This window comes from Neovison vison, chromosome 12 (assembly GCF_020171115.1).
Source record: "Neovison vison isolate M4711 chromosome 12, ASM_NN_V1, whole genome shotgun sequence".
Taxonomy (NCBI): Eukaryota; Metazoa; Chordata; class Mammalia; order Carnivora; family Mustelidae; genus Neogale; species Neogale vison.
The window spans coordinates 104,685,070-104,712,237 of record NC_058102.1 but is presented as its reverse complement, the minus strand read 5'-3'; the positions used below and the strand labels follow the sequence as shown (position 1 = coordinate 104,712,237).

The following is a 27,168-nucleotide window of genomic DNA, read 5'->3' as shown; positions in this document are numbered from 1 at the left end:
TCGAGTCCCACATCAGGCTCCTTGCTCGGCAGGGAGCCTGCTTCTCCCTCTGCCTCTGCCTGCCTCTCTGTCTGCCTGTGCTTGCTCTCTCTCCCTCTCTCTCTGACAAATAAATAAATAAAATCTTAAAAAAAAAAAAAAAGAAATAAACAAAACAGAACAAGTCAGGGTGTTTCTGATTCAAGACCACTCCGTGCACTCTGAAAAATCACCTCACGCCTCATCACCGTTCCCATGAGGTGCTGGGCAGACAGAAGGTACAGGAACTTGGAAACCTCACAGACAAAAGTGAAAATCCCACCTTTCCACACACAGGGTTTGTTTTGGGTTTGGTTTTGGCACATCCCAGGACAATGAGCTTTGAATTTACAGTGAGTCCTAACAAGCTGAGGAAACTCCAAGTCCTTTGCTCTGTTTGTGCTCTATCCGTGATTTATCTACTCATTCGACAGACATTGCGAGAATACGGCAGAATCTAGAGAACCAACCAGATACCAATCTCAGTTCCGGCTTCCGCAGTGCGTAGCTCTGGCTCTTTTGGTAAATGACTTCGTTTCTCTGCTATCAATTTCCTCCTCTGTTAATTTCTCTATCAGCCACTGCCCTCCTTTCCTTAATTTCATTGAAGATGAAAGGGGACCAAATCTGCCACAGGGTAGCAGCTCGAGAAATCTGGTTCCCCTGCTACCGGACCACGCACGGCACAAGGTGATGTGAAAAATGCCACGAACACGAGGCAGAGCCTACCTGCCCAGGTCCAGACGAGAGGGATGCGAGCGTGTGTGTGGATGGACCAAACGAGATACGCTGGGGATCAGGGGAACGAGGGCATTCTCTCGGCGGCTCTGACTGTCCAGAAGGGAGGCAGGGAAGACTCTCAGATTGGCCCTTCCCACCAAGGCACCTGGAATGTGCTCTCGGAGCACACATGGGGCTCACGCACCTCAGGAAATCCAGCTGCTTCAGGAGCCCTGACTTCTCACGCTGCAGACTCTCCGTCACGCGGTATACTTCCCTGAGGAAGAGCAAACACGGCATTTCTGAGCTTCCATTCTGCCACGGTGGGAGGGGCTGTGCCGAAGTTGGATGCCCAGGACCCTCCCACTGGAACCCAGCAGGCAGTACCCCACTCTGGGGACCGGGGGGTTTAGAGGAATCTGTCTCCTCTCAGCCCCCGGGCAGCACCTGCCGCATGCACATGGTTCCAGCCGTGATCTCACTTCATCAGTACAGATATCCTGTTCGGAAGGTGAAATTATCCCCGTTTCAGAGACACACACCGTCAGAGCATCAGCAATTCTCCCCTTGTCACACAGACAATCCATGCCTGAGCCAGGGTTCTAATCTAGACTAGGACCTCCTACTCCCAAACCTATGAACAGGGCGCCCTGCCCAGGTGCTCCTGCACAGCCCAGAATTCAGGAATTAGAACAAATATTCTTCTCCAGCCCCATCTTGGAGGATAAGAGCAGAATTTGTATTTTCTCCCCTAATGCTGGTTGTGTTCATTTCCAGGAGCTCCACAAGAATCATTCCTCCTTCCCTATTTTCCCCTGGAAGTCTCCTGTCTGTTCCTAGATCTCTGGAATTTCCACTGTTGGCCATTCATTTCTTTAACTTCGGATTTCTTATCTCTAGCCAGCAAGCAGAGATTAAACGTATCAACTACAATCAGATGCTTATATCTCAGTGTGAGGGTATCAGTCATATCCAGAGTTTTGAGGAAGGGGAGGGAGAAGCTGAAATGTAGCTGGGGCCTCTGGAGAGTGACTCCGACAGTGAAGCAGGTTTGGTCCCCTCGGGTTTGGTCCAGTGTGTTAGCATTTCTCTATGCAACCCAGGGCTCTGCCTGAAGGCACAGTCAACAAATAGCAGCAAGAAACAAAAGAAGAGTGGGGGAGGGAAGAAGGAAGGCAGGGATGGAGCAAGGAAGAGAGGGAGGAAGGGGTGAGTCGGGAGGTATTCAACACTACCCAGGGAAGAAAGGAAAAAAAAAAAAAAAGCAGAACGGGGTGACATCAGAAAATAAGCCTTGCTGAACTTCACAACTTTGCCTCCATCCTTCCTCTATGCTCTGTACCAGTTTAGAAATGTTTAAATCACTCCTAAGCTTACTGCAAAAGGTCCATAGTTCTAGATTTCCAAACCACTTTTAGTGTAGGAAGCATCTTTCAGCCTCAGAAATGTGTGCACTTCCACAGGCTGTCTGGGTTCCCGGGATCATACCCACACCAAGGCTGGGAAGGACCAGTTACCTCGTCATCGTGAGCCCCAGCCCCCCCAACCCCAGCCCCAACCCTCAATGTCATTACTGAGCTGGTGAAAATAGCACCTGCTTGTTCGATCCATCCAGACTTGGGCCAAACTCACCATAATCAGATTCCTTAAAAGGTATCGGTGTTCCCCCTCCCCCTTATGGAATAATTATAAAGTCAATGCACAACAAAAACAGACTGCATCAAATCCTAAGTTCACCTCAGACAATCCTAATTAAGCAACAAAACTTCTCTTGCTCCTGCAGAGCTGCAAATTCCTAACATTTTATTACCAATTATATTTAATTTCAACTTGAGGGAAAACAATGTATTTTCCATTACCCAAACCGGGTCCCCAAGTCCCTGTCTAGGATTCTGCTGTGATGAGCAGTACGTGAGCGCAGCTGCCTGGTGCGGCTGCTCAGCCTCGGGGAGCTGAGACAGCTTTGTGGCTCCTCTGTCCCCGCGCTGAGCAGAGCTCGAAGGACACCAGGAGCAGACAGCTTCACCCTGCTAAGGACAATCACTCCTTGGGAATCGGAGGTCTGTGCTCTCACAGGGTGTTTGTTAGGAGGCAGTTCCTAAAAAGGAAGGCAGTCTGGTCTCTGCCCTGTTTACAAAGCGCCCGTTGGCCACTAAGCCACATAAACACGCACGTACATACGCACGTATGCTTCACATCGACGTGAACATATGTCTACCTATTTGTCTGGGAAACTATCTATTTAGATACCCACAAATACTCGGGCTTTTTGTGTGTTAACAAAAAGAAGGGCATTCCTGAAAAACCAAATGACACTTGGAAACATGACCAAATGACCTTCAAAGTCCTTTTAACTAGACGTCATAAAGGTTTATGCTAGGCAATCCGTGGACTGAGAGGGAAAGAACTTGGCATTTTTTCATAGGAGTGACTGGCGAGAGGTTTACAGTCTCTTTAGAGAATTGCTTGCCGTTGGCTTTGTTTTCTGGAGAGGGATGAGATAGGGAATGTCTCCAAAATACATTGTCAAGCGAAAATCCAGGCTAATGCAGAACAGTGTGCTACCACTTTGTAAATGAAAAGTGTGTGTGTGTGTGTGTGTGTGTGTGTGTGCGCGCACACGCACGCACGCGCGCGCGCATGCTTGTGTATGCATAGAACATTCTGGAAGGAAACCAGGACTGCTGGCCTCTGGGTGATTGCTGGCCCGGAGTCATGGGCGGGACAGGGGGCACGCAGGCCTCTTTTGGGGTGTATATCCTTTCATGCCTTCTGAATTCTGTGCCTTGTTATAAACTACCTACCCCAAACAGAAATTCATTAGCAAAATAGAGAGGTAACTGCTTTTCAGCTGACCTTCATCTTTATATTATCTCTCCAGCTTGATTGTTCCTTCTTTATCTTATTTTAAAATCAAGTTCTCCTTCCTAGAGCATCTTCAGAGAAGAGAAAAATTAATTTGGCCCATTCAGAATCCTAGCTGATAAATGACTAAGTCTTTTTATCTCCCAATTCCATCCTATCCCTTCCCAGCTGCTCTGGTACAACATCAGGCAGCAAGATGTTGGAGGTGGGGGGAGCGCCTGCTGCTGGGACGACTAGGCTCGGTCCCTGTTTTCTGGTACTAACCATGTGGCTTTATGCCTCACGGAATCTCGGTTTCTTCGTTCATAAAATGAACAGTTGGGCTAGAGCACTCGGGTTCCATCAATACCATTAGTCTGGGATTCTGCTCTACAGAGAACAAGCTAAGGCTCTCACTGCCCTTGTCTCCTGACCTCCCTAGATGGGACACTCCGGGGCTCTGGGCACGCTCTCTGACTGCAGCATTCAGCGCTTTTTGAAAACAAGCCACGAGGGTTCTGAAATCATGTGTCTCTCCCTCCTAACCCTCCTTTTCAATTCCCAACCTCCAGAGATTGTGTCTCTGGCTTGGTTAATTAAGATAAGACTTCAGAAAGATTTTAATCCTCATGCTGTGATTTGATACCCCAGCACTGGCTGCTTATTTCCATTTGCTGTTCTAATGCTTGTGCCTTCAGATGTTTGTTGTTTTAGAACTTGATTGAATTTTTAAGAGGCTGAATCCTTAATTCTGTTTGTAAAGTTAAATGCCTGCGCCTTGTTGGCCTGCACTCAATGAGGAGGAACTGATTTTGCTCGTTTGCAATGAAATACACTGTCCTGCCACAGGTCATCCAAGAATTTGAGTGAGGGTTTTGCTTGTTTGAAGTCAGCTACTCGGAAAAACATTTTTTTTTAACTAGAGAAATCTTATTTGGGTAAAACTCCACATGCAAACACATTTCCTCCCTCTCGCCCCAGGCCATCAGTCCCAGGCTGCACAGCAGAACAATGGGATTTGGGCCCATGGACCCAAATGTTGCCAGTGTCAGAGGGAGGGAGGGCTTTCACTTAACAAGGAGAAAGTGAAAGTTTCTACAACTAAGCACTGCTAAGCAACACTGCCCTCGGAAATTAGAGCCTCAGGAATACCTGGCACAGGGCCAGGCACACGTGACCTTCTGCAGAATGAATGAAGGGAACCAATGGGAGCCTGAGCGAGTAATGCGTGAGTGATGGCCAGTCCTACTCTCGAATCAAGTGTTTTCTGGCTGACTCATCATGCGCTGTGGGGAGGCAGCCAGATGCATCTAGCACTGAGCCTTGTGTGCCAGTTCCTTAAGACCCCGGACCCTTGGCTTCCTCATCCGTGCGGTGGATACTCACAGTACCTGCCACGGCAGGATGCTATCAGGTTCATAGGCAATTATGTCGAATTATTGACATGGGGGCAATACACAGAATGCACAACACAGTAACCAGCGCAGAGAAGTTTTCAATAAGTGTTTGACAAGTGACTAAGTAAACGGATGTACGGGTAAATGCATGAATGAATAAACAAGGGGGAAGCCCCCATCCCTGGGCACGCCAAGGAGTGCACTTGTTCTCAGAAGCCAGTGCTCCCAAGACAAGATAAATAGCCAGTCCTCCAGCAACTGCTCAGGCTTAGCACGCGGACCCAGCCCCGGGTCCTTCCTCGCACCTGCCTCTGTCCAATAGGTCATGTCCAGTGCAACTTAGTGGCAAACAGGACCCTGAGAGACGTGGGGCTCCCACACGCTGGACCCACATGGAGGAGAGAGTGAGCAGCCTGGACTGAGGATTCCTGGGCACCGTCACACTCCAACAGATTCTATGCTGACCTAAGATGCCTACCTGCTTCACTCTTGTCCTGGCTCTTACCGTCTCTCAACTATGACAGTCACCTCTCTCTCCGCTCTCAAATACATCTTTAAACATTTAAAAAATAAAATAAAATAAAAAGGGGCACCTGGGTAGCTCAGTCAGTTAAGCATCCGACTCTTGGTTTCGGCTCAGGTCATCATCTCAGGGTCATGAGATAGAGCCCCTCGTCAGGCTCCATGCTCAGCGGGGAGTCGGCTTCTCTCCCTCCCCCTCTCTCTGCCCCTCGCCCTGCTCTCATGTGTTCTCTCTCTCTCTCTGTCTCCCAAATAAATAAATAAATAAGTCTTTAAAAGAAATAAAATACATGATGACAGTCACTTGTGCTCCGTCTGCTCATGCAACCTTTTCCCGAGGACCATCTTATATTTGTTGGTTGGATAACACGTCTCTCTCATCGCATAATAAATTTTCCAAGAACAGGGTTGTAGATGTCCTATGCATCCTAGATTATGCTGGCCACAATCTGCTTACCGGCCTCAGCATCCCAGCAGAGATGTTCAGGGAGCAAGGACCACGTCCCCCCCCCCCCCGCCCGGGCCTCATGGGAGAGGCAAGGCGACAGGGTCTCCAAGAGAGGAGATGGCATGCTCAAAGGAAGCGGGTAGAGCCGGTCAGCAGTGACAGGAGCCTATGAAGGCCGGACTCACATCTCCTTCTCCTGGTGGAGCTGGGAGGCCTCTTGTTGGAGGCTTTCCAGCTGCTGCTGGGCATCCTGCAGCTCCCGGGACGTCCGTTCCAGCTCCCGGGCCAGCTCCTGGTTTGTGACTTTCAGCTTGGTATTCTCAGCCTTGGTTTCATGCTCATCATTTTGGAGCGTGGCGCACTGGCCTTCCAGCTGGAACAGAAAGTGGGGGAGCAAAAGGGAAAGGTAAGCAGCCACCATCCAGTCTGGCCTGCCCCCGCCTCCCCTCACTTTCTCCACCTACTGGGCGGGAGCCCTCATGGCCAGCCCTCACGGCCAGCCCTCACGGCCCCACAGCCTCAAGGGGTTTTGTCCTGCTCCTTAAATCACACGGATGCACTTCTGGAGGCAGCGGGAGCTTTCAGAGCACTTCTCATCTCTCCCCTGCCTCCATGGGGCTCCTGAATAGTCCAGAGGGAGCGGCACCATTCAAAAAGACTGCTAGGAAAGGAAGGTCAGCACTCCAGCTGCGTCCTGCATCCCAGTGACGATAATGCTAGCTGCGATCCTCTCATCCGTGGTCTTGAGAGCCAACCTCGCTCCCTCGTACCCTTTCAGCCAATGGTCTCCCTCAGCCCTGACAAACATGGAAGGCAGCTAAGTGGCATTTTCCCCAAAACCATCTTTCCCAGTTCTGAATGCTGACAGTAAGTCCATTTGTCCCTTTTTCGTCTCTCAGCTAAATAAGGCCAATTCCTTTAATGTAGAGAAACTTTGTAGGGTGGCCAGAAACCCTGGAAAGTCTTAGGAAACAGCAAAAACAGGTCAAACCAAACACATACCTTGCTTCCTGTCCCTAAAGCAGCTAAAAAAAACCTCTGCATTTGTGTAAGTGCAGCTTTTCTTGGCTGGTGGTTCTGCTTTGCAGAGCTTCCAACCCTCTCACCAGAGGAGGAATCAAACCAAAGCAAATATATCATAATAAATTTAGTTTAATGAATGTGGCCAGGAAGGGGAGGAGGAGGCAGCAACAAGGAATTTTGTGTGATTCTCAAGAGGCCTGTGTAATCAGGCAAGCATGCAGTAATTAAATCAAGTGGCAATCATTCATTTGAGGGATAAGTCTAATTGGTAAGAACGTAATGCATAATAGCGACGAGGAGTAGGGGCAGGAGAAGGTAGGGCTGCAGCAGGAGAAGGGGAAGGCAGCCGGCCGTTCCCCGAGTGGAAATGATCTTGCTTGCAGAAGGAAGAAATCAAAATCCATAGGCTGGGTAGCAGCAGGAGTGGGACAGTGTCTAGCTTCAGCGTGGGGCAGCTTCAAGCATATTTTAATGTGTCGCTAAAAATAGCCCTTTCTATGCAAGCAAGAGCAATATGTCTGGGTCTGTCCAGGGCTGGATTCCTTCCAGTGCCAGACAAAATAAAACGGGAGGCCAAGTGGCACCCTGGCGTCTCTCCCCAATGGGCCCTTGCTTTGGGGAGGAGGTTGAGAGCGTGAAGTTTGCCCAGGGAATGAGTCTTCCCGGGGTCATTAGCCAGCCCTATACTGTGCACCACCCAGACTACCTCCTGGGGGGTCAGGTGCATCATAGGCCCATCTGGTGTCTGCCTCCATCCTGGGGGGTGATGGGAGCAGCCACAAAAAAAGGCTGATGGACATTTTGAGGGCACAGAGGAAGACAAGGGATGAACAAATGGATCTTTGAAGAGCTTCTTCCTACTGGAGGTATCTGTGTCCATGGGAGGAAGGAAGGCAGGAAGACGTCACTGTCTGCAGCCTTCCCCAAAACATCAGCGACTATGTCCCTTGTATCTCAGCATCCCCCACTTTCCTGACACAGGAAGCAGGCAATGAATGAACACGTTGGCATTCTGGTGGCTCCCGGGCATAATTATAGGACGATGTCTTCAGATGCCTCGAGGGAGAATTCTTGGCAACATTCCCAAACTGAACACCTGGCCCAGGAGAGGTGAAGGCTTTATCCTGGCATCACCTGTTATTTCAAATGCTATCTTTCACGCAGCTCAATAGTTCTTCTCGGATTAAAAACAGACCAACAAACCAACCAGCCCCAGGCCTCGAGCAAGAAGCAGTGTAGCGGAGGGGCAAGTGGGCAAGGGCCAGCAGGGGAGGGGGTGGGGAACCCATGCTCCGAGGCGGCCAGGGAGGCATACCCGTTTCTGCTTCTGGATGAGCTGCTCCAGCTCCTGCTCCTTTGACAACAGTTTCTGCTCGAGCTCCTGACTGTGAGCCTGAAACCGCTCCGTGTCCTGCCAGGCCGGAAGGAAGGACACGTGAAGCCCAAATGCACGTGGGATGGAGATTTCTCCCTCCCTTCCCCCTGACCTCGTATCTGCTCAACAGCAGGGCCCACTCATCCTTTCGGCCTTTGGGGCCCTTCCCACCACATTCCAGGGCTGTGGGGCCCTGCCTGGCCGGGCAGTGAGGCCCAGCGAGACAGAGAGACCGCAAGTGCTCCGTCATCCATGACACCAGGTCCCACCTGGTGGACTGTATGCCACGCCTCCCCTTCCCCCAAACCCTCTCCAGAGAGAGGCAGTGTCTGTTAGCAGTGGAGTCCTGAACACGGAGAACAGAACAGGGGCCTGAATTTGAATCCCAGACCTCCACCTCCCCCTCTGTAAATAGGGACAGGGGCAGAATATCCTTCCAAAATGGATATTCTCTTCCACATTGGGTACTATCTTTTGATCCCTTAAACTGCCATTGCTGGGGAAACACAGGGCATCACTTCTTCCCCCCGAGGGTCTAGGTCCTCGCTGTTTCCCACCATGATGGAGGAGTCCCAGCCCTGTTCTTCAGGAAGTCGCTGCCCCTGTGCTCGACAGCCCCTCGCCTCCTGCCCTACGACTGGGCTTCCCTGCTCTGGAAGCTGACGACGCAGTGTGCAGGGGCTTGGGGTAGGCAAAGAGAGAGCCATGTGGGTTGTTGGGATGGCTGACACTCTCATGGAGCCTGGTCTGGTGCAAAGACCCTTGGCTGGGCACCAGGACATTGGGGTTGCAGCCCCAGCCTTACCCAGCTGTCCTTATTTCTTTGCTCAGATGGTAGAAACAAACACTTGCAGGCCCCCTGCAGCTCTCCACTCTCCCGAAGGCAGAAAGGAGATGCAAAATGTGCAGGAAGAGAAGAAACCATTATAAGGTCCATATGACTCACTACCGGAGCCCCTGGAGGGCTGCCGGCCCAGGAGGACAGAGTGGGATGCTGCTCGCTAAGGGGACTAGGAGGGTTGGGCACGATGGCGCCCCTAGGGGAGTGGAGGGCACACAACCACTCCCAGGGGACAGGCCACTGGACACCTGGGTTCAAAAGCTCAGGATTTGGCTGGGCTCATCCTCTATAGGTGCCACCCGGCTCCTGAGGCAGGTAGAGAGCTCCAGGAGAGCCTGTGATGGTCTCCTGTCAACCATAGGCAACGGAAGGAGCAGGATCAAACCAGGCAGCGCCTGCTCTCAACCCTTCCACCAGGAATCCTGCTTCATTCAGTTTGGGGCAGTGCTCCCAGAGTGGGCACCCTGTAAACCGGGCTGGAGTGAGGGGGGCCAGGCGGGCAGCTCCTGAATTCCAGTACAAATGCTGCCATCCCCACAGGGGCCGGCGGAGCCTGGACGGAGTGTCTTACTCCGGAGCTGGAGCCTGCAAGCGATCACACATTTCCCTCACGGTCAAACTGCTCTGTGTAGCGCCAGGCTCCAAGCCCTGTCCGGAGGGGTCAGCCCTTCCCATGCTGTCCTAAACTGTACCACCACTGTCCTCCGCCTGGGACCAGGCAAAAGCCGGTGTCTGCCAAGCCAAAAACATCTTCACAGTTTCCACGTTCCCGTACAAAGTGTAGCTCTAAGCACTGAGTCTGAAAGGCAAGGGGTACTCAGCAGGGGAAGGAGGGAGCAGAGGGTGGGTGAAGGGGTACAGCAGCGTGGTGACATCACCTTACATGACACAAATGTGTCCTTGAAGCTTCTCCTCCCACCTCCTCCCGTTCCCAGTTCCCATGCTTTGGCCCACCTTCCGCTTCTGGAAAGCATGCTTCTTTCCTTAGCTAGGACCTTTGACCTATAGTCATGACCCCACATAGATCATGTGGGGTCAAGAGAGTGGCTTTCCCACTGCAGGGAGGAAAAAGTCTGCTGTTCTCAGAAAACTATCGTAGGGTCCACTGGGTGACAAGTATCTGGGTACTATCTTTCTTATACTTACCCAACTATGCTGAAGGTCAGGGGACAGGCCAAATATTTTAAAGCCCCCCAAAAGGGGACACCTGAGTGGCTCAGTGGGTTAAGCCTCTGCCTTCAGCTCAGGTCATGATCTCAGGGTCCTAGGATCGAGCCCCACATTGGGTTCTCTGCTCAGCGGGGAGCCTGCTTCCTCTCTCTCTCTGCCTGCCTCTCTGCCTACTTGTGATCTCTCTGTCAAATAAATAAATAAATAAATGAAAATCTTAAAAAAAAATTTTTTTTTTAAAAAGCCCCAAAAAAGAGGAAGGGGAGAGTCTGGAAATACTGACAAGCCTTCAGAGGGATCTAGTCAGAGAATATGACTGGCTTTTTCTGGAAAGCATTCCAACTCCACCTCAATGTGAATGGCATCTGTGAGAAATAGAACTTTGGTGTGGATAATCCAACCAGTGTAAAATTAAAAATTCAAACCAACTTGCATTGAGGAGGAGGGATGTTGTTGTGATAATGGCCCAGGTTTGGTTCTGAGAGGCACAGGGTGACATGGTCTCTATGTTGTATCCCCGGAAGTCACATATTGAAACTTAATCCCCAAGGAGGTGGGACCTTCGGGAGGTGAGTGGGTCCTGAGGGCAGAGCCCTCACGAGTGGGATTAGTGCCCTTATAAAAGTGACCCCCAGGCACTTGCCTGCCCCTCCGCGCTGTGAGGGCACAGGGAGAAGGCCACAGCCAAACCCAGGAAGTGGGCTCTCATGAGAGTCCGGCCATCACCCAGCCCCCTGAGTTGGGACTTCTGGCCTCCGGAGAAATAAATGTTGTTTCTAAGCCCCTGCTTATGGGACTGTAATAACAGCCTGAACAAAGGCAGAAAGCTACCCTTCAAAATTAAAGACTTTTCTGCCGAGAACCCACCAAGTGGATAATCCAAAAATAGAGGAGAGAGCTTCCTACAGCTTTGTTTTATAAATATGTTCCCAAAAGGCCCCTGCTTAGCTTGGAAAAGGGGTGGATTTCACCAGTTCTGACCCCCTCAAGGCAAACAGCAGGGCTTGCGAGGAGGCCAAGTGCCAACTAGAAACAAGGCATGTAAGTTTCCAAATGTTCTCCCACAGTGTCCGAGAAGGGGGAGATTTGACTTGTCTTGGGTATGACATTTTCTAGGTGTCTAAGGGAAAGGATGGGAAGCGTAGACTCTAATGTTGGCCCCCTGAGGGGAGTTGCTGGGCACGGAGTGCCACGGACCCCATCCGGTGGGCCTGTCGCATGGCTCTGGGGAGCAGCCAGCGTCAGACCTGGTCTTCAAGCTGCTGTGATGGGCAACGTCTGTGCCTTCACCTTTTTGTTATTTATGCGTTCCTTCCTTTGTCCCTTGTTCATTCATTCAGTGATTCAGCACAAGTTTGCTGAGGACCTACTGTGCTCCAAGCACGGCTGCGGGGCTGAGGACACTTCAGCAAGTGAAATAAAGATTCCTGGTCTTAGGGAGCTTTACGTCAGTAGGAGGAGACAGACCCCAATCAACAAAAATAAAGATGGAATTTAAATGCCACATTTGAGGGGGACAGATGCCTTGGAAAATCTAAATAAAGCAGAGAAACAGGGAACCCACGGTGCCATGGGTGGGGGAACCCTGCAGTCTTGAACTGGGTGGGGGGCAGAACAGGCGAGCTTTCCACCAGGCCCTCAGAGAAACTGCTTACTTTGAGGAGAAACTGCTCCTTCTCATGCTTGATTTGCTGTTCCATCTCCTCATAGAGATGCTGGATTTCTTCATCATAAGCAGCAATTTTCCTGCAGAGGTGGCAGAAGGAGAGTCTGATGAGGTCTACACCCAATTTCCCTTATCCCACAGTGTGAGTCCTGGAGCTCGGACACCAGGACCCCGTCAGGAGCCTGGGGTGGTTGGGGGGTGGTAGGTCCCATCCCCCAAAGCTGTGGGATCAGTTCCTCAGGATTAGTGGACCACATAGGCCTTGCGGGACCTTCTTCTCCTCCCAGGTGAGGAGGCCATCATTTCTAGATGACCCTCACACTCCTCAGTGAGGTTTCTCTGGCTCCGTTTTCCTTAACCTCACTTTATTTCAACAAGAAGCCCCAATCTCTGTAGATGGACCTCCCTAATGTCCGCTAGTCCTTCCACCTGTAGTGAGCCCATAAAGTTGTATTGTGTGGGCTTCTTTTCTGTCTGGGTTCTTGGCTGCTCTCCTTCCGGGTTGGGATGCTTTCTTTCTACTTGGCTACATCAGCACTCTCTGAACGGCACTGTCAGAGGGCTCTCCGAACCGTATGCTTGTGGGATGCACATTTCTCAAAGGACGTCAAAGGATTCCATGACACTGACAACCACTGACACCACGCCCCCTCCAAAGGAAGGGGAGCCACACCTGCCCAGTGCTCATGCCATCTCAGATCCAGGGCCCCAGGCAGACAGCCTGAGAAGGGGCGGGCTGATTCAAGGTGCCGGATGTCCTCATCCCCCCTGCCAGCATATTCTCCCTACGCCGAAGAGCCCCACAGGACGGAAAGTAAATACCCAGAGACTCTGCTCCTATACAGACACCAAGACAAACGTGGCTATGGGAACGAAGGTTATAGGTCATCCCTGGTGTTGTTCCTCCTTCTCTCCCCAAATAGGTCCTACTTAAATGCCACACACACACATCCAAAATCAAAGAGGAAGGCTGAGCATTTGAACTGAGATGGAATTTATCTGGCCAAAGCATCCCCATTTCCAGGGGACTGCACTGTGACCCCACTTCTCTGCCTGCCAGTGAAATCTTTGGCTCAGTGCACCCTGGGCCTCTCTCTCACCTGTTAAGGGGAATCCAGGCCCAGGAGCAGGCTGATGTCTTGGATCTCAAGGTCTGATTTGAACATACATATACTATAAACTTTGGCACTTGCCATTCTAAACTCAAATGGTGGCAGGCCCCCTTTTCCCTTTATTCAAGGAAGGAGACTTTAATTATGAAGGAACGGGCTTTTCAGTTCTAAGAGGTACTCGAGAGATTTCTGAACAAAACATCAAGGACAGCAGCGCATCTATTCCTCCAGGCCCTTCATCATTCGAAGCCCCACCTTCCCAATGTCCACGCAGGACTCTGATCCAGGCCAGGCCTTTCCCGCTACCCAAGGAGTCCCTTCCTCACTTGCTACCCGTGTCACATGCACAGACAGAGCCTGACTAAGGAGCCATATTGATTGGCATCCTTCCAGTTCTATAAGAACCACAAAACTGACCCAGACAAGGAACTGGTGTGAGTCTTCAAGACCAACGTCACTCATATCGAAGCAGAAGCCTCTAAGTTCCCTTTTTTGGCTGGACCCCCCCCTCCCCCAAAGCCAGAAACCCTTGGAGTGGTGTGGTAATGGCCTCAGGACGCACTCAGCGAAGGGACACTTCCCCGAGCTGGAGTCCTGGCTTTACCACCAAGCTGGGCGTAGGAAATGTCTGGTTGGCTAGGAGTAAGAAATTTCTTGCTAAGTGACAGATGCTTTGGATTGTTACTTTTGTTATTAGCCAGCTCGTAACAAATACAAGAAAATCTTGGCGAGCAATAAGGAGCAAAGCTACCTGCTGTTGAATAGGGACACCTCAAGGGCAGATGGGAACACTGCCTGAGACTTTCAGAAAGAAAGTCTTCTCTTGGTCCCTGGAATTACTTCCTATGCTCAAAGAAATCCCAGTGCTAGATGGCAAGCGGTATCAAGGACAACTTTACACAGTGATTCCAGCTATATAAATACTGAAGGACTAATAAAGTGAGATGAGAGAAACTTAAAAATTTGCTCTGATAAAGCAATACCAATTACAGTCATCCATTATATGGATAAACAGCTTATAGCTGTTTACCATTTATGCTTAATAACCATACAGGGCATCAATTCTATACCATCATTAAATGCGTTATATTAACTCTGCTCTAAGTTTTATTTGATTACATTAAACTCTTTTTCAGGCTCGCATGTCAGCTTGCTTATCATAAAGTAAGTAATTTTGCAGACGGCTAAAAAAGACAAATTGGGGGAGGGCAGACATAGCCTCCGAATGGTGCCTCCTTCTAGCCCTCATTAACAAAGGTTGGGTCCATTGCAAAGAAGCCCTGCGGTTCCAGGTGGGCATCAGTGAGCCAGAGTCCAGTCTAACCAGACTTATCCGTGGAACAAAACCTCTGGAAATGCTTTTGAATAAAGCTGGTATCCTAGGGGACTTGGCCAGGCTTGAAGGTCTTCAGAGCATGAGTCCCCTAGGACTGAGCAGCTCATGACCAGCCTGAGTCAGACACACGAGCCCCAGGGATGGAGAGGGAGCGGAGGGCAGCTGCTGCTGTTCACACCACTCACACCACTCGACTAGCTCAGGACTCTAAAAGACTGGGTTCTGAACCCGGAATCACTCATATCCTCAGTGTGACCTTGAGTGCTCAGACCTCCTTACATCCAAGCAGCACCTGCCCCGAGCTCCCCCACCCCCGCCCAGCATGATGAACCAACAAGAGAGCGGGAATGAAAAGCATTTGGAATCTCAAGGCCCTAAATAAATATGAAGGATTGTTGATATCATCATTACAGTCAGGGAGAGTGGAGGGCAAGAGCCATCGTTCCCCAAGGGGAGGACGGTCTCGGTTTCAAGGATAAAAGTGCTGCCGGGCTTGGAAAAGGTGTGAGGCGATCAGGAAAATGAAGAACAGACAGCTTCGTCAATGAAAGCTCCTGTCTGATGCGTCTGTTAGAGACGCAGGCTGCGTGTGAGCGGGAGCTGCAGAGCCGGAAGCCTGTGTCTGCAGGGAGCTCTGCAGTGGCCACGGGAAGGGTAATCGTGAGAGACACTCTAAAAAGGTCCGCGCGTGCGGCATGTGGCACACCAGCAGGCACGTCGTATTCCTCCACCAAAGGAGAGAAGCTACCTGTTACGTTGGCTTAGTACATACATCTCTGTTACCACAATTTCAAAAACCACTTGCGTTGCCCAATGCACACATACACCTTTTTGTCTTCTCTGTGAGGATTTCTCCACCTTTGCAAACCTCGCTGAACCCTTCTCTGAAGACTTAGAACATCAAATGTTTTTAATTGAATGTTTCCTTTTGAAATCCTGAAAAAAAAAACGGTCTCGTCTGGGCGGATACTGTCACCATGAGGTTAGGACACCCGGATGCTTTGTCATCCACAGGGTCTATGCTCAAAACATGAATGCAGAAAATCTATACAAAATCCATTTAAGGCTTTACTGGGGGAACACCAGATTCCAGAGGAATTGAAGAATTTCAGGGTGGGAAGTTCTGTCTGATCCAACCACCTGTTTTCCCTGGGGTTAAACTCCTTGCCACAATGTCCCTGCCATGTATTTACCCAAACTAGGTTAGAACACCTCTAGTGAGAGGAAATTTGGCTGGATCTCTAAACAGCTCTTTCAACTTTGGAGTGTCCTGGCTCACAGAAATATATCTTTCTATGGCTCTGTCCCTCTTCTGCATAAAAACCCTTTATATATTTGAAAACAGCACTAAGACTTCAAGGACTTGCCTTGGGTTTATGCCATGCCTCTTTTTTCCTCCAACCACGGCTCACATGGATTTTTTTGTTTTTGTTTTTGTTTTTTGGTTTTCGGTTTTTGTTTTTGTTTGTTTTGTTTTGGTACCTCCCTTCACCTTCCTCTTTACTTTTCTCTGAATGTGCCCTGATTTAGCATCCTTGAGCCATGGAGCCCTCAACCGAATGCCCAGTGTGTGAAATCTGATTAGCACAGCTTAGAACTAGACTAGGCCCGTCCTGCTCTACACACTGCCTATCTGTTCCTGTAGCCTAAAATCACATTAACTTTTCTTGGCAGCCGCATCACACTTGATGAATGCCGAACCCATTTGTCAAGTAAAACCTCTAAATCTTTTGTCTGTGTGATTGTTTTTCTTTTAAAGATGGTGCTACTGAATCATCTCTCTTCCGCCTTGTGCTTCTGTCATTGGCTTTTTGGACACCAGAGCAAGATCTCAGATGCAATTCTGTTAGGGTCAGTCCGTCTTTCCAGCGTGACATTATCTTAATGGATCCCAACTGGTCATCCGGTGTCCTCAATGACCTTCCAAGCTTTATTGGTGTTTTAAATGTTCAATCATAATAGAAGGTAAATAATATATTGTCTTAGTTTGTAGGTTTTGATGATTTAATTCATCTGAAAGTTGTTTAGAGGAGTGTTTTTATCTTTATTTTTTTTAAAGATTTTCTTTATGTATTAGAGAGAGAAAGAGAAAGAGCACGAGTGGAAGGTGGGACAGAGCGGGCGGGGGAGGGGAGAGAGAGAGAGAGAGAGAGAAATGGGCTCCCCATTGAGCAAGGAGCCTGATGCAGGGCTGCATCCCAGGACCTGAGATCATGATCTGAACTGAAGGCAGACATTCAACCGACTGTGCCACCCAGGTGCCCCTAAAAAAGTTTTTTTTTTTTTTAATATAAAAACTACTGGTTTCTAGTTTATTGTATTAGTAAAATATATACATATACATACATATATATATATGTATATATATATGTATATATATATATATATATACTGGTAGGGTATGTACTTCTTGGAATCTATGACCTTTCCTGTGCAATCAAAAACATTATCACATTTTGCATAACGTCCATGAGAAAAATGTGTATTCTAGTGCAGGGCACACAGCTTCGCATTTATCTCTTAAGTTAACCTTGTCGCCTGGTAGTCCTAAATATTTTACGTACCTACAGTACTTTTTGCTGACTAATGTGTCAAATCCTAGATAAGTTTGCTAAAATCTTAAGTCTTGTTTTTTTTTTTAATCAAATTTTCTTTGTTTTCCTCAAAGTTTTTTGCCTTACCTATTTTGCTGCTGTTATTTGATGCCTAAAAATTTATTTCTGTTGTATCTTCTTTAAATACATACATACATACTTTACTTTACATACTTCACATACTTTACTTTACATACATACATTTAAAAAATTATTTTTTATGACTACAAAATATTCTTCCTACTCTCCCTTTGTTCCTGCCACTGGTAAAAATATCGAATAAAACAAAGACAGCAGTCTGTAATAGAGCTCTCTGAGCTATTAGTACCATGTGGGCATAAATATTCAACCTATTTCTGTTAGCCATTCTTAAAACACTCCCCCACATCCCAGGGCAGTATTTATTTCATTATTCCCTTGTTTGCTATCTGTGCCTAGTTATTTGGAGATGCAGGGGGAGGAGGGACAGAGACAAGGGAGAGAAAGAGACGTGAGCTCTCGGTGAGGCAGAGAGACAAATGTAGGAAGGAGGCAGCGGAACAGTCGTGAGCACCAACATTTATCCTCACTTTCTTGCCTTTGCATATAACGGCTGGATAGTGCCTCTAGCATATTCCAGTGTAGTCTAGGTTCTAACCCGTTGACAGTTACGGTTGGCTCAGAATTCCTTAGACCGAGAGTAAAAGGCTTTGGTTCAAATCCTGATCCTGACATTTACAAGCTTTGTGGCCTTGGACAAGTCCCATGTCCTCAGTGACCGTGAGGTTTTCCGTTTCTGGAAAATCAGATACCAATGCCTACTGCAGAGTGAAGTTGTGAAGTTTAAATAAGATAATGCATGTGGAATTATTGAGTACAATAGATAGCTGATAGGATGCATTTAATAAATTCTAAGTAAATGAGTTCTCTGATTCTCCAGGGGCTTGTGGACTCCCTTTTAAGAGTTGCTGCTTTATGATTCCTTCTGATTTGAACCAAGAGGCAAGTAGCAAACGAAGAGGAATCAGGCATCAGCAGACATGTGTGCGAGTGGGGAGACATAAGGAACAGAAGGCTTGGGTTAGAACAAAACCTGAGGCAGATCAGGAAAGAAGAGAGAGCCATGACGTCACCATCCACATTAACTAGTGGTTAAGCCCTTTGCAAAGTAACACGCTGGGTAAAATAATTTAGACCAATGGGATGGGCTCTGTACACCAGGATTTTAGCACCTAAGAACACCAAGTTCACTGCTAACGTGGCATGGAGGGAAGGAACCTGTGGAAGGAGCCACATGCTGTGCCGTACACCCCACCCCACTGTGCCTCCCTGGCTTGGGCTGATAGTAACTTTGGGACCACAGAGCCTTACCTGGAGGGAAGTGGACAGAGCCCCCTACTCCAGTAGCGGGAAGGATGGAAGAGTTCTCAGGGGGAGAGATGTTGAGTCCAGAAAAGGGAGATTTTCAACAGTGAAGGGAAGAAATAACAATTATATACTGAGGATACCATAGGGCAGTGATGGATCTGAAAGAATGAGTCTTATTGGAAGCCAGAAGGAAAGCTCCAGGTCCAGCTTAGAGGACAGAACGACACCCAGGGTGTCTGACTGGGGCAGACACCTGCTCCATAAAAGAGAATTATAAGCACGTGTGTAGCACTGGAGATTTCGGAAGGGATGTGTGGGGAAGGAGTAGGGGTGCAGACACAATACAAGGCATAGTTCTGAGAAGCCTTTGCAGATCATTTGCAGGGAACTGGAAGGTGAGATGTAGCTAGCAATAATTTACCCTGCCAGGCTCCCACAGGGACTGTGAAAATTAATTAACCTTCCTAAAGTGATCTGCACACGGAGGTAAGGTACCACACTGGAGTAAATCTTTAATTCAGTACCACTGGGGTTCCAGCTAATGACAAACAGGCCAAAGCCTTCCTACTATAGAGTATGGCTTGGTCAAAATATCCTTCCCCTGTTTCCTGTTTCCATTTGGCCTTCATTTAGGAACAGAATCTGTCCAGATTTCAGAAGTTCTCAGAAAGTTATCTGGTCAACCTTCTAGGTTCTAGGCAGAGGTGTCTGAAATCATTTCAAGAAAAAAAGTAGTTCCTTCCTTCCCTAAATGAAGGTGTCATCTTGACCTTGGACAAATGGCATTTTTCTACATTTTAGATAAATTACAGGAGCTTGAAGTCAAGACAGAGCTTAGAAATGCCTCTGGCCTTGGCAGTGGTCTGACACATCTCCTCGTTTGCACAATCTGGTGAAAGACTGTTGTAAAGAGAACAAGAGTCTCCCTCCCCATAAGAGACTGGGCTCATGTAACCCCAACCTCCTTGTTTTGCACGTAAAGGAAAAGAGGGTCAGAGCAAGGAAGGGACCAGTTTGTGGTACCCAGGGTCTGAGTACAGGGGAGATCCCGGCCTTGACTCCCAGTCTCGTGTTCCATCCATGTCACCAATGTGTCCTCCCAGACATCCTAAGTGCTGACACTGGAAATGCCATACGTCTGTGTTCAGGATAGCCAACAGTCCAAATTCCATCTGGGGTCTGTCAATTGTGGAGCTGAGCAGGAACTGAAGCAAGGAATGTGGCCAACAGGCGGACCCACCAAGGCTAAAGGGCTAAGATTGCCGGAAGGGCTTGATCCCTTTTCCCATGTCGCCCCCACCCTCAACCCCATGGCACTGAGCCCAGAGTGAAAACCCTGGGCCTGAAAAGTCTCCACGAACCTGCTATTTGCCAGAGAAGAAAATGGAAGCACGTTCAGGCTCAGCCTGCTTGGTGGCTGGGGTGGGAATGGCAGGAGCGGTGTTCAGACTCACTGCTGCCCCCTGCCGCCTTCTTGAGGCAGCTGCAGACTCTGGACAGCAAAGAGAAGCTCTTCCTAGAAAAACCCTGTTTGGTGTTTTCCAGTTCCCCTGAAATCAGTCTCTCTCAGTCTCTCTAATTGCCTCCCTATCTCTGTCTCTGTCTCTGTCCCACACCCACATACATGCAGCACACGTGTCCCCCCCCAAACCCTCCCCACCCCGACACAGGATTAGAGTAAAGCTGAATGAAAGGAAACCATAAGAGTTTGTGTGAAATTCTGCAAAGACTGTAAAATCTCCAATTGGATTTTCAGGATGGATGGTTTCTCCCTAATTAGATTCTGCTGCCTGTAATAAACCAGCTTTGCAGCTTTATCCCATCCTATAAAGCGACCCATTTTTCATTAGTCAGGTGTACAATCACGCTCATGGTGTACACAGAGCACAGATCGGCCTCACCTTTCAATTTGCTTCAGATAACACTGTGTTTCTGCCTCAGATGGTAACATACCAATAAAAAACATGTGTTGATTAGGCCATACCATCATTACTTAAATGCCTCACCAAAAACTTCTTCTCTTCACCCTAAGAACAACACTAAAATTCCAGACTGGAAGGTCACCCTGGAGTGTACCTTTTGCAGACAGACGCATTCTGGAGAAACAGTCTAGCATTTCTCAAAGGGCAGTGTGTGGCCTGCCTGCGTCAGACCCACTGGGGATGTGTTGCTAATACACACATTCTTGGGCTCCCTCCCTGAGACATACGGATTTAAACTCTCTGGGGGCGATGCTGGGTGGCTCAGTCGGTTAAGCATCTGCCTTCAGCTCAGGTCACGATCCCAGAGTCCTGAGATTGAGTCCTGCATTGGGCCTCTTGCTCAGTGGGAAGTCTGCGTCTCCCTTTCCCTCTGCTTGCTGCTCCCCCTGCTTGTGCTCTCTCTCTCTCTCTCTCTCTCTCTCTGGCAAAAACAAACAAACAAACAAAAACTCTCTAGGGAAGATACTTAGGAATCCATCTGTACACCAAGATCCTCTGGTAATTCTGAAGCAGGCTAACGTTTGAGAACCACATAGCTCAGGTCCTTCACAGTTGGGATGCAAGGCCCCCCTGCCATATATATGATGCCTTATTTGCTGCCCTATCTGGAGACAAGGTCACCCTCCTCCCCCAAAGGTTCTCATGTCTCTGCAGCTTCATATTACAGAATCCCAATTCTCAGGCTATAACAGGGCAGCCAGTATTATAGACAGGCTGCCTGTCAGGCTGTAAGACCCATTCCCTCCTGGTCTGGACACCATCTCAGAGCCTAGGGTCATCACTCTAGACAGCCAGTGCCTGGAGAGTGGTTGGGCAGGAAAGTGCCGGAGGCCTGACCCAGCTGGACCAGAGAGACTGTGCAGATGAGGAACTGATTCCCACAAGGCCCTGGGGAGTGTTGCTGAGCTTGTCAAAGTCAAGTGTGGTCCCTGGATGACGTGAAGCAGGCAGCCTCGGTGGTCTTCCCAGGATGCTGAGCTGAGCAGCAGATGACTGAGCACGGCCCATGGCCTGTCTTTGATCTAGAAAGCACTTTTCCTCCAAGACCCCAAAGCACTCTCCAGACGCTACCTAATTCATCCTTACCCCCAGTCTCAGGGTTAGATCCTGGTAAAGAATCCATCGAGGGCCATGTATCCAGCAGATACCAACTCGGGTCAAAAGTCAGAATCCAGGCGTCTGGGTGGCTCAGTCAATTGGATCCGACTCTTGATTTCGGCTCAGGTCATGATCTCAGGGTTGTGAGACAGAGCCCAGGGATGGGCTCCACACTGGGCATAGAGCCTGCTTGACAGTATTGCTCTCCATCCCTGGGAGAGCTGAAGCTTGGTTTTTTTGTTTTTGTCTTCCAGGAAAAGACAATTGGAAAGATGTTTTCCATGGCAAGGGAATCTGTAATTGTCTTTCTTTTTTTTTTTTTTTTTTTTTTAAGATTAGTTTTATTTGTTGGAGAGAAACATGCATGAGCGTGAGCAGGGGAGGGGCAGAGGGAGAGGGAGAAACAGGCTTCCCGCTGAGCAGGGAGCTGATGTGGGACGCGACCCTGAGACTCCCCGATCACGACCTGAGCCAAAGGCAGAAGCTTAACCAACTGAGCCACCCAGGCGCCTCAGGAATCAGTAACTCTGACGGCCCGAAGTTCTTCTTAACCCTAAACTGTAAGCGTCCTGCTAAATGTAAAGTTCTCCGAGCTACTGTGTGGTGAACACAAGGGAGCTCCGCTCTGTCACAGTCTAGCCTCCACGCCCTGGGAGAGATGTGGAGGCTCCTCTAGATTCTGAAGTTCAGCGGGAGAACCGGGCTTCAGCCCGACGTTCCTGCATTTGACTTTGTCCCCACCATGCCCGGTGAGGCTGTGGCTACTTCCCGGTGGACTCTGTACCCAGGATTCTGACCCAACCGCCACCCCAAAACAAGGGGGTGGGAGACTGAGCACTCGCAGACTGGCCTCTTTCCCCTCTTCCCAGCATGCAGGTAAAAACCAAACCAAACCGAACAATCCAGGGCAATGAGCTGTGGAGGGCCCCCGAAGCTGGTGTCAGGACAGGAGCTATCTGGAGCTTTCCCCAGGCACTCAAGCCCGCTGCACACTCCTCCACCACAGAACCTGGAGAGACCCGAAGGGAAGCTGGAGTAGACCTGGTTCACTCAGGGCAACAAAGCTCTAACCCTGGGGGCAGGGTCCGCCCCCCACCCCTGCTCTCAGTCCCATCTTCTCTGGGCTCCACTGGAGACAGAAACAAGATGTGTGGTCTGCAAAAGGCGGAGGAGGAAAGAAAAGCCTCTGGGACCCCAATGGCAACACCATCTGGACTCTCCACGGTACAGAAATTCTCAGCTCAGCTTTGTGGCAGAATTTTTATGGGTATGAGCTCGACCTTATCAGTGTGATCATCAACTCCCTGAAGATGGGGACTCTGAGTTCTACGTGCTCAACTTAGAGCCAGGCACAGAGCAAGGGCTTGTTACAGGTGAGCAAGAGGGACAGCGTCCTGGGTCCCCGGGGGCTCAGGCCGGATGCCCAGCAGCAATGACAAGAGCCCTGTCTGGGACAGGGGCTCATTCTCTGGGTGGAGTTGAAATGTCATACCCTGCACTGAAAAGCCAGCCCGTGGAGGAGCCCGGGAGATGTTCAGACAGTAGCCAGGATTCCCCCAACTCCAGCCTGAGTCAGGCCATTTCCAAGGGCTCTTCCTTTCTCCTCCCTCTCTGATGCCTGCAAACACACAGCCCCAAACTCCCCAACTCATCTCCTAGAAGATGTTTCTGAGTCACTTAACCTCACCCTGGGTTATCTGTCAAGACTCCCATTTAAATATTCTAGATGCCGTCAGGGTTTCCAGTTTCTTCTTTGACTGTTGAGCTCCGAGGACCCTTACAGATCATCTGGTCCAGTCATAATCCAGAAGCCGGATATGACCAGCCTTTTTGTTTCTTTCATAGAAGACAAGAGAATAAAAGAGCCTTTAATAGAGAATGTCAGAGTGTGTCACGTGTAGTAAGGGTGAGCTCCATTTCAGGAAATTTTCAGTTATGTTAACATTGACGTGTCTGGGACTTAAAAAAATGCATTTCTTCTAAAGAATCACAGTCAGAAAAAGTTTGAAAAACACCAAGCCCGTTTTCTCATGTTGCCAGTAAGAAAACTGATGCACAGAGAGGAAAAGCTAGTTGCCCGAGGTCACACAGCAGTCAGTGGCAGTGCTTGGACCGGAGCTCAGGTTTCTCCTGCCTTCTGTTTTAGTGCTCTGCTCAACTGCAGCCTGCAGGTTTCTGGTTTTGCACCCAGAGAATACCCCTGAAGTGGGTCTGGCCAGGGAGCCCCAAGAATCCCCAGTCCTACCACAGCTGCCCAGCCAGGAGTGGGACTCCCTCAGCTGACCCAGCGCAGGTGCACGTAGCAAGGATATCGGTGGAGGATGGGTATGGATGGCTGAAACCTATGTCCAAGCTTGTTTTGCGCATGCAGGAGAGAGTGACCTTGACTTTCCTCTCAAGACCTTTTTAATAATCATTAAATTAGGGCAAATCACTCAAAGAGGCCACTTCAGGGTGAATATGAGGGCTCACCGGTTCTGCAACAAGACAAGGGCATGGCTTTCTCCCTGTGGGAGTGCAGGCCAGCAGACAAGCACCTTGCAGCAAAGATTCCAGGCTGTGAGTTGGGTCACTGCTGCCCATCTAGGCTGTGGCCACTCTCATCCTCAACCAAAGAGTATCCTCCTCTCTGCGATGTGCTACCTGACTGTGTAGCCCCTTGGGATGGTCAATGCTGGGGTCAGAGGAAAGTGGGGGTGCAGGGAGGGTCAGAAATGAATACAGGTGAGAAGACCAAGGCTCACAGAGGCCGAGAGACTTGAGCAAGGTCACAGAGCTAGCTGGTCACAGAGCCACACGTGACTTAAGTGCAAAGCTGATTCCCTGCTCCCCACTTCTCAAATCACACACGAAGCACCTGGACATCTTGTCACAACGCAGACTCAGTACGGGTTGGGGGAGGCTTGAGACTGTGCATTCCTAAGAAATTTCCAGGTGATGCCAAGCCTGCTGGCTCTACACCACATTGTCTGGAAAGACAGAGGGAACTTTGAAGTTTACCACTGCTCGTACCAAGGCTCAAACGCTCCACTTGCACCAGCGAATCGTCTAAGACTGACAAACAGATTTACTTAAAATAATAAGGATCATTATTTTAACATGCATCCAATATTGATTTTGTTCTCATCCCTATGTTACACATAAGGAAGCTGAGACTCAGAGAGGCTGAGGAGCTTAGCCTGAGTCACACAGCTAGTGAGCGGCAGAGCCAAGATGTAAACTCCAATCTGTCCTGACTCACAGCTTCATCAGCTAAAAGCCGGGCAGAGATAAAGCCTCCACCCTTCCTTTCTCTGAGCTTTGGGAGCCTCACCCGGAATGCTCACGATTCTCCTCCAGCCAAACTGTGCTCTCCCCAGCACTACTTGGCCACAACTTCCTCATAACTCAGGCTCCTGAAGTTTCTTTTTTTCCAGACCTGTGTATACACAGTGGACCCCAACAAGCTCTTTTTAGAGTTGACCTGGAGGAAGCAGGAGAAGCAAAGGAACTAGGGGCAATATGTGGATAGCGGATCTATGTGGTAAGACACGTGGGGGTCTCCTTCTAAATCAGGGCCTGTGTGCTCTCCACCAAGGCCGTGTCAGCGAGGACGCCGAAGTCTAGCTGCCTGGGCGCTGAAGCCCTACCGCCAGGAGGCAGTGCTGGCCACCAGGAGTTTTGCAAGGAAGGGCTCATGGTCTGTGTTGGAACAGTCAAGGACTCTGTGCAGGGATGAGAGCACGTGCCAGAATTACCCGGAGGACAGCTTCCAAGGGCTGTCCAGACCCACCCCTGCATTTTGGCCGCACCTTCAGGATAACGAACATCCTTAGTTCTACCGTGTTTCACCAAGTGCGGGCTCCCATCGCCAGGTGCATGTGAGGACTACTGACACGCGCAGCACCTGTTCCCACAGCGGGATGAACATCCATGTGGCGGGCCCCACGTCTGCGGCTCAAGGATGGCTATGCCAGGCTTCAGGTCAAAGCTCACCTTGCTGGGGCTGCCTCCTCGAGGAGAACTAGAAATCACGAACGACTGCAGAGGCCCTGGTGGCCAGGAGGCAGCAGGACCAAGTGAGGCTGTAAGGGTCCAGGGAGTGGTCAGGAGGGGACTCAGAGGAGACTCAGCCCAGGGCTGGTCTCCAGTTGGGGGGCAACCCCAGGGTGTCGGGGCCTCACTGTCTAATGGCAGGGAGAGAGGTTTTCCAACCAGTCTCAGAGCTGGGCTATCTTGCTTGGAGGGCTGACTCTGCCACTTACAAGCTCTATGTCCAGGGCATGTCATTCACCCCTCAGAACCACGACATTCTTGTCTATAAAATGCACATAACAGTGAACAGTCGAAATGAGCTGGTGTATATGTTTAAGTAGTGCCTAGCCTATGGTGAGGACCTGATCGATGTGAGCAAGGGCTTACAAACCCACATCCCATGACAGCCACAGGTCCCGTGCCCACGCTGGCAGACCGCGACAGGGAGGCCTTGCGGAGTGAGAAAGCACACTTCACGCTTCTGCTTCTCCCACACGTGTACAGCCGATGGCTGGATGGGACCTACTTTTTCAGGGCACACTCCAGTTCGTTCTTCTCCTCGTGAGCTTCTTGGAGCTGCGAGAAGGTCCTGGTCAGGAAATCCTCGAAGCTGGACAGTAAGTGAGGTTCATCCTTCTTCAGCCGTAACCAGAGCTGCTTGATGTCACTTTCACTACAAGAAAAAGGGGGCGTTCTTATCCGAGTGCGGCAACACCATGGTTCCTGGATGTGAAACTGACAGCCAGAACGAATGGCTAGCATTTATTGAGTGCTGGCTGTATGCTAGGTACTCTAAGCCTATCATTTATTGAGTGCTGGCTGTATGCTAGGTACTCTACACCTATCTGCTTATTTGACCCTCAGGGTAACCTGTGGGGCTGAGGCTCTGCTAACCCTCAGAAGAGGGGGGAAGGGAGCTGGCTCCGATCTCTCGGCTGACAAAGGACGGAGTCAAGAGTCAAACTCGGGCTGCCTGGCTCCTGCGTCGGCCCCCTTCACCCAGCGCTCCCCTGCTTCCACTCTCTGGTTTTTCCCGATGGGCAGGTGGCGCTGAGCGTGCGCAGCCGCGTGCTGGGAGCATCAAAAAATGTCAGGAAGAGGAGAGGAGGACAGGAGCCTGGTGTGTGTGAGGACAAATGCCGTGAAGCTGAAGGAGAGAGCTTGTCGCCCCAGGAAGGACAGGCTTCACAGCTGAGAGGTAAAGACATGCCATCTGATGGATGGCAGAAGGCAATTGTCACCATGGGGAACGGGAGAGAATACGCAGCACCCCGCTGGGGCCCGGTGGCACCGGGAATGACTGACAGGCAGAAGGAAGGGAAGGCGCAAATCTGCAAGGCGCATGTGTGCACACACGGAACGACAAATAGAAAGTTGGCAGGGACACAGACAGGCAGACAGACAAAGACACAGAGTGACATGTCCCCTCCCCAGCCCCAGCCCCAGCCAACTGGGCAGATGCGTATCGCAGAGCAACAGAGACAGACGGGGCCTCACTGATTGGGGGCAGGAAGGAGGCGGCGGCACACACCGGGGACCAGGCGCTCCGTCTCTGGAGAAACTCGAAAATCTACGGCCAACCATCACGCAGAGCCTGAGAACAATCTGGTCTGCAGCCCATTAAATTGTGAAACCACTACGATCTGAGGGTAGCTACCACC

The 27,168-nt window shown here is 49.9% G+C and overlaps 1 protein-coding gene across 1 annotated transcript in view; it reads right to left on the bottom strand.

The window, feature by feature from the left end:
- CRACR2A (calcium release activated channel regulator 2A) overlaps positions 1 to 27,168 on the bottom strand; it is a 102,319-nt gene that overhangs the window by 30,150 nt on the left and 45,001 nt on the right. The window contains exons 5-9 of the mRNA XM_044226772.1: positions 26,034 to 26,180; positions 12,014 to 12,104; positions 8,288 to 8,383; positions 6,135 to 6,322; positions 944 to 1,015 (exon numbers count right to left, since the gene is read on the bottom strand). Coding sequence (XP_044082707.1) covers positions 944 to 1,015; positions 6,135 to 6,322; positions 8,288 to 8,383; positions 12,014 to 12,104; positions 26,034 to 26,180 — 594 coding nt within the window. The remainder of the gene's footprint in view (positions 1 to 943; positions 1,016 to 6,134; positions 6,323 to 8,287; positions 8,384 to 12,013; positions 12,105 to 26,033; positions 26,181 to 27,168) is intronic.